Source organism: Citrus sinensis, chromosome 3 (assembly GCF_022201045.2).
Source record: "Citrus sinensis cultivar Valencia sweet orange chromosome 3, DVS_A1.0, whole genome shotgun sequence".
Taxonomy (NCBI): domain Eukaryota; kingdom Viridiplantae; phylum Streptophyta; class Magnoliopsida; order Sapindales; family Rutaceae; genus Citrus; species Citrus sinensis.
In genome coordinates this window covers 33,298,211-33,312,341 of record NC_068558.1, presented here as the reverse complement: position 1 = coordinate 33,312,341, position 14,131 = coordinate 33,298,211, and the positions used below count along the sequence as shown (strand labels likewise).

General features: G+C 32.0%; 3 protein-coding genes across 3 annotated transcripts; all 3 read right to left on the bottom strand.

Annotated features, from left to right (window-relative positions):
• Positions 1-2,384: 2,384 nt before the first annotated feature.
• Positions 2,385-3,535, bottom strand: LOC102622443 (MDIS1-interacting receptor like kinase 2-like). The gene is made up of 2 exons (XM_006493089.2): positions 2,864-3,535; positions 2,385-2,776 (listed from the first exon to the last, which is right to left on the bottom strand). The coding sequence occupies exons 1-2, from the start codon at positions 3,519-3,521 to the stop codon at positions 2,490-2,492; spliced, it is 945 nt and encodes a 314-aa protein (XP_006493152.2). The 5' UTR covers positions 3,522-3,535; the 3' UTR covers positions 2,385-2,489.
• Positions 3,524-5,669, bottom strand: LOC127900763 (probable leucine-rich repeat receptor-like protein kinase At1g35710). The gene is made up of 2 exons (XM_052435969.1): positions 3,621-5,669; positions 3,524-3,535 (listed from the first exon to the last, which is right to left on the bottom strand). Exons 1-2 carry the CDS (start codon positions 5,667-5,669, stop codon positions 3,524-3,526), a joined length of 2,061 nt encoding a protein of 686 aa, XP_052291929.1.
• Positions 5,670-12,273: 6,604 nt separating this feature from the next.
• Positions 12,274-14,131, bottom strand: LOC102617652 (polygalacturonase-like). Its single transcript, XM_006493077.3, has 4 exons — positions 13,639-14,131; positions 13,227-13,516; positions 12,896-13,124; positions 12,274-12,804 (listed from the first exon to the last, which is right to left on the bottom strand). The coding sequence occupies exons 1-4, from the start codon at positions 14,086-14,088 to the stop codon at positions 12,586-12,588; spliced, it is 1,188 nt and encodes a 395-aa protein (XP_006493140.2). The 5' UTR covers positions 14,089-14,131; the 3' UTR covers positions 12,274-12,585.

The window sequence follows — 14,131 nt, the reverse complement described above, 5'->3', positions numbered from 1 at the left end:
GTTATGGTAATAGAAGATCAATAATAGGTAGATTGCCAATTTCCCCCTACGATCATTAATATTTACCACTTACTCCTTATTGTTTACATAATACTCAGTAAACCTCCTGGAATCATAATTTTACAATATTATCCTTATTTTTAAATATTTTTTATTCATATCGATTATAAATTAAATAAATCATGTAAGTTGAAATTGGAATAAAAGAAAAAATAAGAAATATATATATAGGTTTCTGCATGAATGCAAAATTAATAATAAAATACATTTCTTGTGCATTTTATTATTTTTAATTTTTTTCTTAGAATAACTATTATTTTATATTTTCAAGATAAAATATCAATCAAATGACCTACGTACCCCTATTTTCCCTTAGTTTTTTGTGTTAAGATGGTTTTTGGATATTATGAAAATAGTAGATAGGTAAGTAGTATATATTGATTTCGGTGGTGAAAACTACAATCTCCCAAAATAAAACTATATATTGGATTTTTTCCTTTATTTAGTTTTGATTTTTTCTATTTTAGCCTAATAAATGGAGAATGAAATTTTTGTCATTTTTAGAAAATGATTTTTTGCCACTAAGGTCTTTGATAAATTTTAATATCATATTTCATCCTCGATTTTACGACTCTAACAAAAAAAACTTACTATTAAAGTGTAAATGTGACATGTTGACAAACAAATTAACTAACTTTAGCATACAAAGGTTTTATATAATTAATTTTTATGTGAAAATGCCATATTTATCATTCAACAAAATATTTTTTCTGTTACACTCAACATTGAACATACATCAGATTGGTAATTAAAAAATTATTGGGGACCTATGTGACAAAAACAATATCTAAGACGGGCCGAAGTGTCAGCCTGCCCGTCAAATAGATACATTTTGAGTTTAATCACAAGAACTGAAGACCTTAATATGTGCATGTGAGAAAACCGGTGAAAAAAAATTGATATATAAATTGCACCTTTACCATTTTTCCTGTTCCATTTTCTTTCGTCGTTTCGAAGAAAATCACTATTTGGAAGACTAAGTTTATATAAAAAATGTTGAAAAACAAATTTAAAGTCATATTAGTTTATGCAAATCCCTAAAAGAAAAAGTAGTTTTGGAAAAAAAATAAGGTGGAAAATTAATGGTCTGTGAACGATCATTCTATAAATTAATTATTAGTCGGTCGGCTACATAATGAAAGTTTTCTCTGGGATAAACATGGAGGATGTGTTGCCCACTTACAAGATTCAATCAGCTCAATTCCAATTCTAAACTTGGAGGACGTGTATTGACGTTGACGGATCGGGATTTGTACTGCCAAGTAGGTGCTTGAAGTTGTGAAAAATATTTGTGTTCTTGCGTTAAAATTACAGTATAACCAAAGAAGTAAAAACAGAAAACGAAAAAAAAAAAAAAAAGGGCATCGGAAGCCGATCATCATTATAAAGTTCGTACTATACTGGATTAGAGTATTAAAAAATATATGCAATAGAATTGAGCTGAAATGACATATCATGATAGGAAGCCACAACAAAAATGGCCAAGGAGTAGAATTAGGATTGAGTGCTTTCTTGCAGGAACAATGGCATAGGCTAGGAATAGAAATAGAACTCAGCTGAAATTACAGAGAAGCCACAACAAAAATGTCCTATTGGGCTTAAAACTAGGCCCATTGGGCTTGCTTGGAGGCTGCTCTTACAATCAGCTCTACATCTGAGAAAACCAAAACTTGTTCGGTGTTTTCTACTTACAATGTGGTGAAATGGAAGTGATGCTAATATCTTTTTCCCACGTAGGAAAATCATAATATTAAGGAATATTTCACTTTATGGTAGCTTTTATTTTCCAATTTCAATTTTTTTTTTCGACAAAATATGCATAACTAAAATAAGATTCCGTTTGTGAGTATCGTACCCCTTAATTTGAGCACCATCAAATGATCAAAAAGTTATTTTTTATAAAATCTAACCATCATCTCAGCTTATGTTACCCCTCATCTCAGCCCCATGATCAATTGGCCTTTCCTTGTATCTAAATTGAAATCGATCTCGTTTTAATTTTTTGCAATGCAAGCACCACAAATTATGCAGTTCATATGTATTTAATTTTATGTGTTTAAAATAAAAGTCAACTTTTGAGCTTCTACGTATGCGCATGTGTACTTTGTCATTTTCACTCTTTCTTTCTTCTTCTTCTTTATTTTTATCGTTGGTCTTTCCTTAATTCCTCCTTCATTTACAAATGGTGCACAGATTTTGAAGAGTAATTTTTTTTTTCCAAAAAGATCTCTAGATACAAGGAAAGTTAAATGAGTTTAGGATTGAGATTACGAGTAAAGCCCAAATAATGCCTGAAATGCAAATCATATACTTATTTAAATTGTAAAATATTTTACTATCATCACAAGTTTAAAAGGTTATCATAATTAATGCAACAAAAACGAAAAATAAAAAAATGAAAAAGAAAAATTTGACTTGGGGATTTATTTTCATAATAGTTGACACACTGTGTGCATGGGTGGTCTTGATTCTGGACTCTCATTTAAGCATAAAAATGCAACCTCCACGATTGATATCAGCTCGTCTTGAACATTTTGCGGTGGTGTTGGAAGCCGAGGATCCAAAATTTCATTGAGTGATATGTTCCTATTGGAAGATGAAGACGAAATTGAGGAAATAAAATCTCTTGGATGATCTCCCTTTATCACTTCCAAGGCGAGTACTCCAAAGCTGTACACGTCACATTTTTCTGTAACCTTCATTGTGTAAACAAGCTCTGCAAAATGAACGATGAAAATGATCATTTAGATATGAAGCTTATAAATGTAAAAATTGATTAAATAATTAATTTAAGAATGCATACCTGGAGCAATATATCCGAATGTTCCCACTAATTCAGTACAATTGGACGAATCTGGCTTGAGAAATTTTGCGATTCCGAAATCTGAAACACGAGCTTCATAATCTAAACAAAGCAGCACATTCTTACTTGATATGTCTCGATGGACAATTGGCGGGAAGCAATCATGATGCATGTAAGACAAGGCGTTAGCTACACTTCTTATCACATTCATTCTCACAGTCCAGTTGAATTCTTCAATTGCTCCATCATTGCTCAAAATTGTTGCCAAGCTACCCCTTTCAAGATATTCATAAACTAAAAATGAGTTTCGAGGATGTGAACAAAAGCCGTAAAATTTCACAATACTTCGATGTCGTAACTCTGTCAATGTCTTGATTTCATTTACGAATTCCGGTTGCGGTACCATCTCACAGGGCCATAGTGAGTGAAATTTCTTAACAGCTAAAATCTCCCCAGATGTTAGCTTAGCTTTGTAAACACTTCCCTGTCCACCTATGCCAATGCAATACTTAACATCAAAACCATTCGTCGCTCTAACGATTTCTTCATACAAAATTTTGCCTTCAAAAGTTAATATTGAAAGCAGTCCTTGATTAGTCACACAATTTACTCTATTTTCACTTGAAGGCCCCTCCCTTCTTCTCAAAATAAAGAACATTCCTATTGCCAGAACTGAAAGAGAAAGTGCTCCTAAAAGAGGAAACACTATTATAAACCATTTTCTTTTAGAGATCTGTTTGTGTGGTGTAAAGGTGGCCTTGCAAGATTGAAACCCTTTGATATCACCACACAATCCTTTGTTCCCTTGTAACGCTTCCATAGGATCATATTGAAATATTCTGCTGTTAGGAATTGGACCTCGTAACTCGTTATATGATACGTCAATACACGACAAGCCATGCATTCCTTCAAAGCAACTTGGAATTAAACCGGAGAAGTTGTTGTGTGAGAGATTAAGCTTCTCCAAGCTTTCCATACTGCAAATTTCACACGGAATCTTTCCTTCAAGAATGTTGTGACTCAAATCTAATTCTGAAAGTTGAATCAACTTCTCCAATTCAACTGGAAAACCTTTTCGAAATTGATTGTTGCTCAAATTCAAGTAATGCAATTTCAACAAGTTTCCAAGGGTTTCCGGGATAGAGTTGCCCAACTTATTTGTAGACAAGTCGAGATACTCAAGTTCTGTTAATGAGCCAAGTGCTCGAGGTAGATTTCCATAAAGTTGATTCCCATTCAAAACAAGATAGTTTAGAGAACTTAATTTTCCAATTTCTATTGGAATTTCTCCAACTATATGATTTAAAGAAAAGTCAAGTTTATGTAGTTGGTGTAAGTTTGCAATCTCAACTGGTATAATCCCAGAAATGTTATTCATTGAAAAATTTAACGTGCCTAATTGATGACATTTCCCCCAATCGGATGAGATTTCACCATAAAAATTGTTATGGCTGAGATCTAAGAAAGTTAGGTTTGGGTATACGCCAAAGACTTCAGATATATTTCCAATGAGATGGTTTCGTTTAAGATTTACTCTGACCAGATTAGTGAAATTCCTCATATTTTTTGGGATCTGACCAGAGAGTTGATTATCATAAAGGTATAAACCTATTAAATTGTTGAGATTGCCAATTGAAAGAGGAATAACACCACTCAGATGATTTGTGGATAACCCTAGATGTAAAAGCATCTTCAGGTTTCCAAGAATTGAAGGAATAGAACCGAAAAGTGAATTTTCAAAAAGGTGCAACACAACTAAGTTGCTCAAGTTACCCAAAGAAATAGGGATTGAACCGCTCAACTGATTGCTGGATAAGTGCAAATAAAAAAGAGACTTCAAGTTTCCTATAATTGAGGGAATAGAACCAGAAAGTGAATTTCCATAAAGGTGCAATACAGCCAAGTTGCTCAAGTTTCCCAAAGTAGGAGGGATTGAACCACTAAGTTGATTTTCAGACAAGTCCAGGTGATAGAGAAACTTCAAGTTTCCAATAACCGGAGGAATGGATGCAGAAAGTGAGTTTCTATAAAGATACATTATAGCCAAGTTGGTTAAGTTACCAAAAGAAAAAGGAATTGAACCATTGAGTTTATTTTTGCTCAAATCTAAAGTGGAAAGGGACTTCAAATTTCCTACGGTTGAAGGAATAGAGCTAAAAAGTGAATTATTGTTAAGATACAACCTAGCCAAGTTGCTTAAGTTACCCAAAGAAAAAGGGATTTGGCCATGCAACCTGTTACAACAAAGGGCAAGCTCACTAAGAGAACTTAACTGACCTACTTCTCGTGGAATGGAGCCATGCAACCGATTCACAAAAATGTAAAGGAGCTTTAGATGAGTTAGAAAGCCGATTTCTGGTGGTATTACCCCAGACAATTGATTAAATGATAAATCAAGATACTCAAGCTTGGAGAGGTTACCGATTTGAGGGGGAATGGTACCAAAGAATACATTGTAGCTTAAGTTCAGATACGCAAGATGAGGAAATGATGAGAATGAGAATTTGTAAAGCGTACCTTTTAAACCTACAGTGCTGAGGTTAATACTGATGACTCTTTTGGCAGGATTGCACTGAATTCCAAACCAAGCACAAGGGCTTATTTTAATTTTTGAGTAGAAGGAAACATTGGTGGCATTATTAACAGGATAAAATGTCCATGAGGACAACAGCGAACGGTTATGTTTTTGAAGGCTTGTTTTCCATTTAAGAAGAGCATACGCTTCTTTAGTAGAATCAGAAACAACGTTATGTGAAAAACTTAACAAAAGAAATAGGGTCAGCGTATTCAGAGCTGAAGATCCCATTGTTTTGATGTGTTTATGTTATTTTGTTATGCACATCCCAAACTAGGACATGATATATATATATAGACAGATTACAAGAACTCGGGAGTTTAGTATGCATGTGAGAAAACTGGTGAAAATATTAATATACAAAACCCACCTTTACCGGCCATTTTTCCTCTCCATTTTCTTTCGTCATTTCGAAGATAATTACTACTTTGAGGAATAATGTAGTTCATGAAAAAAACAAATAGTGGAAAAAATTCAAGTCATATTAGTAGTTTATGGAAATCCCAAAGAAAGAAAGTAATTTCTAAGAAAATGGTGGAAAATTAATGGTCTGTGCACGATCATATTTTTAATTGATTATTAATCGGTCGGCTACATAGTGACATTTTTCTCTTTGGGATACAAATCAATAAAAGTCTTCTAAGTCGGCGGAGTAAATAATAACGCTTTAATGAACCTTTATATATATATAACAATAGTAGCGAGAAAAGCAGCATTACATTTACATATAAAATAAAATTGAGGATTCTTAATTGGTTTGACAGGCATTTTATAATATATCGAGCATATATATTCTACATACATTGTTGTACACATGTATAAATTTTCATGAGAGCGTTATTATTAACTCTGCCCACTTGTTAAAAGAATTTGCATTCCTAGGAGAAAAAGTTAATGATGGAACCGACTGATTAATTTAAAACAAGAGCGTGCACAGACCATTAATCTTTCACCATTTTCTTGGAAATCTCTCTCCCCCTAAGTGGATTTTTCTTATGGATTTAATTGGAAATTATCCAAACTATGCCTGAAAATAATACAAATGATTAGAAATTAAAGGGAGCAAAATGATATTGGACAAGCCAAATATGGAAGCCACGCTTCTATGCGCTCTCCGTTCTCGCCTCAGTTCCGATTGTTTCAATGATGAATCCACGTGTGTCAATTACAAAGAGAGGGAGGCCATCTATTTACAGTAACTATAAAAATAAATTCCCTTCCGTATTTTACACTCTGAGAGATGCAAGAATATAAATGAGATATACTTAACACTTTATCAGAAAGATTACTCCTTCGACCAAGAGGATTTTTCTCTCTCCTAATGGAGAAAAACTGGTCTCATCCAATGATAGTCTCCAAGACATGCCGTAAGGATATTAGTTGTCAGGGATTTATGAAGTTTACTTAACACCACAATTCTTAGTATATAAAGAAATTCTATCAATGTATTAGAGGTTCTCAAATGCAGATGTCTAAATGTGGATTTCATATGAATTTACAATTATACCATATGGCGTTAAAGTGTTTATGTTCAGTTAATTACTATGCCATATGGTGTAATAATAATCTGTACAAAATCCATATTTAAGTGACCATAGTTGAGAATTTCTAACCAATGCATAATGAAAAGAAATATCTAGGAGTGCATGGTTTAGAATGTCCATAAATTTCTTATAGTTAGGTAATTTAATTTTCCATTGTTTCAAAATTGTTTTGAGTTTATCAAAAAAATTAATTATATCATTTATTAAGATTTAAGTATATTGCATGTATATGTAAAAACACTTTAGTTTTGAACCCACCAAAATAATCACTAAACCCACCTTCTAATGAAATGTCTCATAAGTAAATTACAATTATAGACAAGACAATATGGTCAAATTAAAAAAAAATTAATTAAATTACTCTTCCCATCTTGCTCTGTTGCTTTGTTCAATGGGTATTGATTGAATCATGTTCAATGGTATTCAATTAACTGGAATCACAAAGACTAACAACTAAAGGGATATCCTTTGTCAATAAAAGAAAGAAAGTGCAAGAGGAACAAAAGTTGTTTGCTTGCTTGATATGGCCTTTCTTCTAAGTTTAAAGATGACAATGCTACAATTTGAATTTTTTTTCCTTGTACGGTACTGGAATAAAGATGGAAGGAAGTTGGATATAGGTAATAAGTTCTTCGCAACCCAATTTCTTATTACTCGTGCAGTTTGTTTTTAACCAACATATCTATATTCATGCGTCAGTACATATAGACCAATAAATTGGTGGGGAAGATTTTGTATTTGGCGTGATCACAAAGGTTATTGGAATAAGAAACAATGGATGGAAAAAATGAATATGCAAATGAAATCATAATCTTTGGTGGAGAGAGATCCATAAATAATCGTCGAAATGGAGAAAGGATGAAGAAGCCATGAAAAAATAATAATTTTGTTTAATAATGGTATACTAGGTATTAAGATGAGTTTATTAAATAAAACATAAGTTCTTAAATTTTGATGATAGGTTTGTTAAATACCTGGATTTGATGAGTATTTGAGTGGGTTTAAATAATCTCACCCTTTAGTTTAACTAAATAGTCTAAATTCATATTTATCTTTTAGTGATAAAACTATAATTATAAAAAAAGTTGCACTATTGCCATTCCTCTAATCTCCTCATAAAATCCCTTTATCCAATCATTTTTATTTAATTCCAAAATGTCCTTTGTTCTTTTAAATACACTTTCTATTTCTTAATGTAATTTTTTATAATTAAAACTCAAAATAGTATTCTACTTTTTTTTCTTTTACAATGTTATTGTTACCCTTCAAATAAACTAAATTCTAGGTGATGAATATTTGAATATCAATCATTAAGTTAAATTACACACATATTAAATTATAATTTGAAAGCAACCTTATCTATAAAATTCTTGATGAGTAAGAAATATGAAAAAAAAATTATTATAAATCTTTACAATTGATTTTAGTTAGATAGAAGTAATAAGTTAAAAAAAAAAAGGGATTGATAATGAATGCAAGTAATTTATTGGAAAATTTTTTAAGTATGTTTAATTTTATTTTTTTTAATGTAATTTTATTTAAAGTAGGGCTTTACAAGAATAATGAAGGGGTGCCAATAAATTCATTCTTATAAAAATTACGGGATTTTGAAAAGAGTGGGACTATTGACACCCCTTTAAATATCTCTTAAAACCCCTTTAATTATTTTACAATTTTAACCATGATTAAAATTACATAATAGGACAATTTCTAATTAAACTCCACTCTAAATTAAATAACGTTTTATTTTAGAAATTAAAAAGGTTATTTTTTTTAATTTTCAGGTGAGGAACTTACTATCAATGGTTACAATAGAAAGAAAGAAAACTTTTTTTTTAATGGAAGAAATCTGGTTGTTGAAATGAGTTTTAATAATAAAAATTAGAGAATGGGGTTTACACAATAAATTTTACTTAAGGGTATTTTTGTCATTGATGGAGGTGTTAAAAGAATTTTTTAATTTTTTAAAATATTGTAATGAAGTTAATTAAGAAAATGGGTGTTAAGAGATATTTAGAGGGGTACCAATATTCCCACTCTTTTGAAAATTATTACTCTTCAGCAGATTCCAAGACTAGCACTAAGCCCAGTGGGTTTTATCTTATTGAACCAATTATATATATATATATATATACACACACATACATACATAGGGATATTGAGGTATTACGAAAATAAGAGAATTAAAATATGATTTCAACGTAGAGAAAGTGACAATCTCACAAATTAAGGTCATAGTGTCTCATGATGCCAGACTGCCAATTAAATAAATAACAGAAAGTTATGTAAGCTGAACGTTCAAGCTCAAAACCCATCTAATTAACTCCATGCATTTTTCTCGTTTTTAATTTTCTAATATACAAAATTTATATCACAAATGATTCAGCATTTATCATATCATCCATTGATCTGTGGCATAAGATAATTATCACATTAATGATAAATAATAAATTCACTAATACAATATATACATTACAAGTAATGATTGGAGACATATGGCATATGTGGTCACATTATGTCATTTTACGATAACGGAAAACAAAATTCTTTTTGGAGACAACACGTTTATATAGCAGCTGTTATCTTTTGGGATCCTGGTTGCAATTTAATTTATTCCTTTTGTTTAATTTTAATTCCAATGGTTGCGTGCTCACCTTTGATTATTGCAAATGGGAGAGGGTTCGTGCAATGTTGCTCACATGTTTTTTTGCATACAATATTTATTTCTGCAATTCCACCAGACATTGATTTCTTTAACCATAAAAAACAATTGGCTTGAATTAGCCATTAAATGAAGAGACATGATAAATATTATCGTTCAGCCCATGCATTTACTCCACACTAACAAGACAAGCACACTTAACAAGGACAAGCTGCGCCGAGCACTGAGCGGTGCTTTGGCGTGTGAAAGCTACATCTATGAATAAAGGTTGCCTTGTTTTCTGTTTTGAAGAATGTTTGTTTTTATTTTTGTAAATATCGCACGTTATTTTTATTTATTGAGTTGATGTTATAGCCAATAATCAATATAGGCTTGGAGCCTAACTTTTTTTTTTTTAAGGGGGTGAATAAAGTTTAAATTGACTTTTGAATTCTTTTATCTTCTAAAGGATTCAAATTTAGAAGATTAGTTAAAGAAAATTGTTGAAACATCACTAGATCAAGTCTTTGAGGACACCGAGCTATCACATCAAAAAAATTCTACCGACTATAGCATCCTTTAATCCAACTTCAAAATCATTGGCTAAACGGAAATACCGAATTTTAGTTTACATGAATTTTAGTTTCACCCATATGCGTTAACGGAAATACCGAACCACTATTTTAGTTCGGTAGGGGCTATAATACCAAATAGAACTTGAGTGGACAATAACGTTAAAATCAGTATAATTTAGAGGGCCATTTAGGAGTACTATAATGAAACAATCTACATCTATATGTACTATAACATAAAAGTTTAAAATATAGGGCCCAAAAAATAAATATTTCGTAAATTTTCAATTCAACCCCTTATCATTCCTGAAATTAATTTTTCCCTTGGGGACCCCACTCAAAATTTCAGGGGAGGGGGAAAAACACAAAAAAAAAAAAAAAAAGGAAAAAACAACATTAAAGATTGCTTGCAAATTGGGGGTCGCAATGTTCTATAATGCAACATCTTACGCCTGTTGCAGCTATCAAAGTCCTTAGCCGGGATGCTTGCCGATTTCCAAATTAACTACATATGTACTTTCAGGATGCCTTGGTGCTTTAGTTCTATATTCTCTATATTTTTCGTAGCCAAAAGAGAGGAGATTTTGATAAAGTATTGTTGAGTGTTGAAGTGTCTTCTACTTTCTCTTTATTTGTCTCTGAGCAAATACTAACTTGAGCGCTAAGGTCAGAACGATGATTATGCTTCGATAGCGTTAAATTAAGAATTGAAAGACTTCTAGACAATAAAATATAAATACTATAGACCTAAAGTCCTAAGGGGGCTTAAACATAAATTTCACATAAAATTGGATTGATTTCACTGAAGTGTGTTTTGCAGATTTCAAAGTCGGGGATATTTCCACCCATTATTTGTGTAAACCCACCCAACTTCTAAAAACTATTTACAATAAATACATATTTTTTTCTCATAAATACAAATCAACAAAAAAATTATGTAATTTATCAATTAAATCATTCTTACATTTTTTTCTTACTTATTTTTTTTTATTAAAATAGCTTTAATATAAGTTCTATTTAATTATTTTGCTTCATGACATAAAATGACCCACTTGCCCGAAATAATATGTGTTCTTGTATCGAATACTTTAGATACTTAATTTTATGACTGATAATATAATCTAACTTCTTAAATTAAATATAATAATTTTCAATATTTTAGATGTAAATGACATAAATTTGACAGCCTAATAATTTAATGAGTATTTTCTCATAAAGACATTATGTTAGTTTAATTAAAAATTAATAATCACACTAATAAAGTAGAATTAACTATTTAAAAACAATGAATTTTGTATAAAATTAAAAAATTGTTGAAGTTAAATTAATTTTTTGGTATTTTTACCTTTTAAGGGTAACATAATCAATTTAAAATTAGGTTAAGCAATCTTATTAGTCAAATATAATAAAAAAATCTAAGTCATAACAAAATAAATTAAGATAGATTTAATTGATTAATTATTTTGAATTATTCTTTATTTGAAATTTTTAAAAATAATGAGAATTTTTTGTAATTATTCTCTAAACGTGGGGTGAATTAAAAGAATTTGTGGGTTGGAAATATCACCAACCAAATTTCAAATGAGCGAAAACTAGCCAAAAAGAGAAGAGATTTTAATCTTGAAGTGTGTTTTGGTCATTTGAGTTTCCAATGACCGAACATGCAGTTGATCAGTACACCTTCTCCTCATATGTTGGCCTCTGAGCGTTAATAGGATTACATATAGCGTCGTGCTAAATAGTCACACCCATATATCTAATATTCAAATTAAATAGGTAATAGTACTGTAATAATATATATTTTGCTATTAGATTTTTGTTTGAATACCAACCTTATAGTCAATCGCTTGTGGGCGCGGGCCGGGTTATGCACTGATCAGAGAATATAACTTTAAAGGTATATGATAAAATTTATTTTACAATAAAAGGTAATACAACTAATTAATGTACACATGTTATATTATTATTTACTTAATATATGGTTGACATGATACTTTTGATATATTCTAAAATTTCTCCTCTTAAAAATACTCACTTCACAAAAGATCTATGATGTTCAAATTTACACCTACAGGATTATAAATGTAGCATGAAAATTACATATATTTTTCTATATGAGTTGGGTTCGAATCCCGAACTTCTTATTTCACTCCCCAAAACAATTTTACTTTTTGAAATAATGAAACACAAGAAATTAATCACATTTGTCGCTACAGATTGTAGCAACACCACCCAAAATGGTGATTGAAATTTTTTATAATAATATTTATCGCAAGGCCAGGCTCCAAACTATCCCAATGAAGGAGCAACGCCACAGGCTCAAGCAATAAACCAACCTAGCTACTAATCAATATTTGTTATACAATCACACTGAAAACGACTTTTTACTACTACAAGCAACCTTTAGGCTGAACTAAACCAGAAGCAGATCCATCAGCATGGCTGCAAGAGGCTGCAGCAGGTTGATTCTTATAAGTAAGCTTTACATCTTCCAATCTTATCCTTGAGCATGGGTACTTTGAACTACAATCAAAATTCACTGCTACTTCCGTTGCTGACGTTCCATGAACATCTTGATACGTTACATCGCTAATTTTAACCCCTGAAACCTGTTACATAAGGAATAAAAAAAAAATTTAAGAATTGTTATGGCACCGATATATTAATGAATTTTCCTTTGATACCCTTTCGATGTCGTACCTGACCGGGGCATCCTATGTTATCAGGGCAGTAATTTTGATCAATTATGATGGGGTTTTGAACATTCTTCATGATTGCATTTCGGAAAAGAATGTTCCTTGCAAATCCGTTGCTTGGTCTTCCCCAAGATTTAATTCTCAGTCCATTTTGAGTGCCTGTAAATGTCACAGTTTTAACTGTAACATTTTGGACTCCAGCCTCATTTAGGTCCTTCCCCAAACTCCCGATGCTGCATAATAACATCAAAAAAGTTGTGAATAAAAAAATATATGTTAAAAAATAATTGCAAAATTGAAATGATAATAAGGAACTTTATTTTATTTTATGTTACCTGATTCCATGGCCAGGGCCACATGCAACATTTTCTATCCACAAATTAGAGGTTCCAGGGCCAATAGAGACGCAATCATCGCCTGTAGAGATTCTAGTGTTCAAGATTGTAACACCACTTGATAATTGGACATGGATGCCGTCAGTGTTGGGGCTGTTTCCTGAGGCCAAGACCTTGACGCCTTTCAATTTCACATTGTTGCAGCCATTAAAAACAACGTGGTACATTTGGCTATTCAGTGAAGTTAGTCCATTGATTGCAATGTTGTTGCAATTTGAAAACCCCATCGACTGCAGAAAAGGCATATTTGTAAAAAATTGATTAAAAATCAGTGAAAAGACTATCCAAGTCGCCCTTTTAAGCACAAGCATTAATTGCTAGATTGAAGGACAAATTGGTCATTTCATCATACCGTGGCACCGCTGGGACAATTTTTCCCAGAGTTTTTGCAAGCCCACAAGGCAGTCCCTTGGCCGTCAAGAATGCCACTGTTGAGGGTAACTCCGTCAACATGCTGGAAGAAAAGCCAGTTTCCGGCATTTCCAATCACGCGATAATCAGATGGAGCAACAAGGGTACCATCAATGCGGATAGTAATACGATTGTTCTTGCATGGACCTTGAAACGCAACGTTTCGGAGAAAGAATCTTCCTGGCGGCACGTAAATGGTGGCTGCTCTTGGTGAGCCGCAGGCATTAGCCCATGCTGATAGAAATGCTTTTGTTGAGTCCGTTCTGCCGTCGGGTTTGGCTCCGAAACTTACAACATTGTAACTCGGTGGGGCTGCTAAAGACGAAGTGTTGAAAATGGAAAGCAAGAGAATTGAAATAAGGAAATGAAAGTAACACATTTTGTTATCCATTTTTTGTTCTGAGCAAGAAATTTGAGAAGTTGAAAGAAGTGGA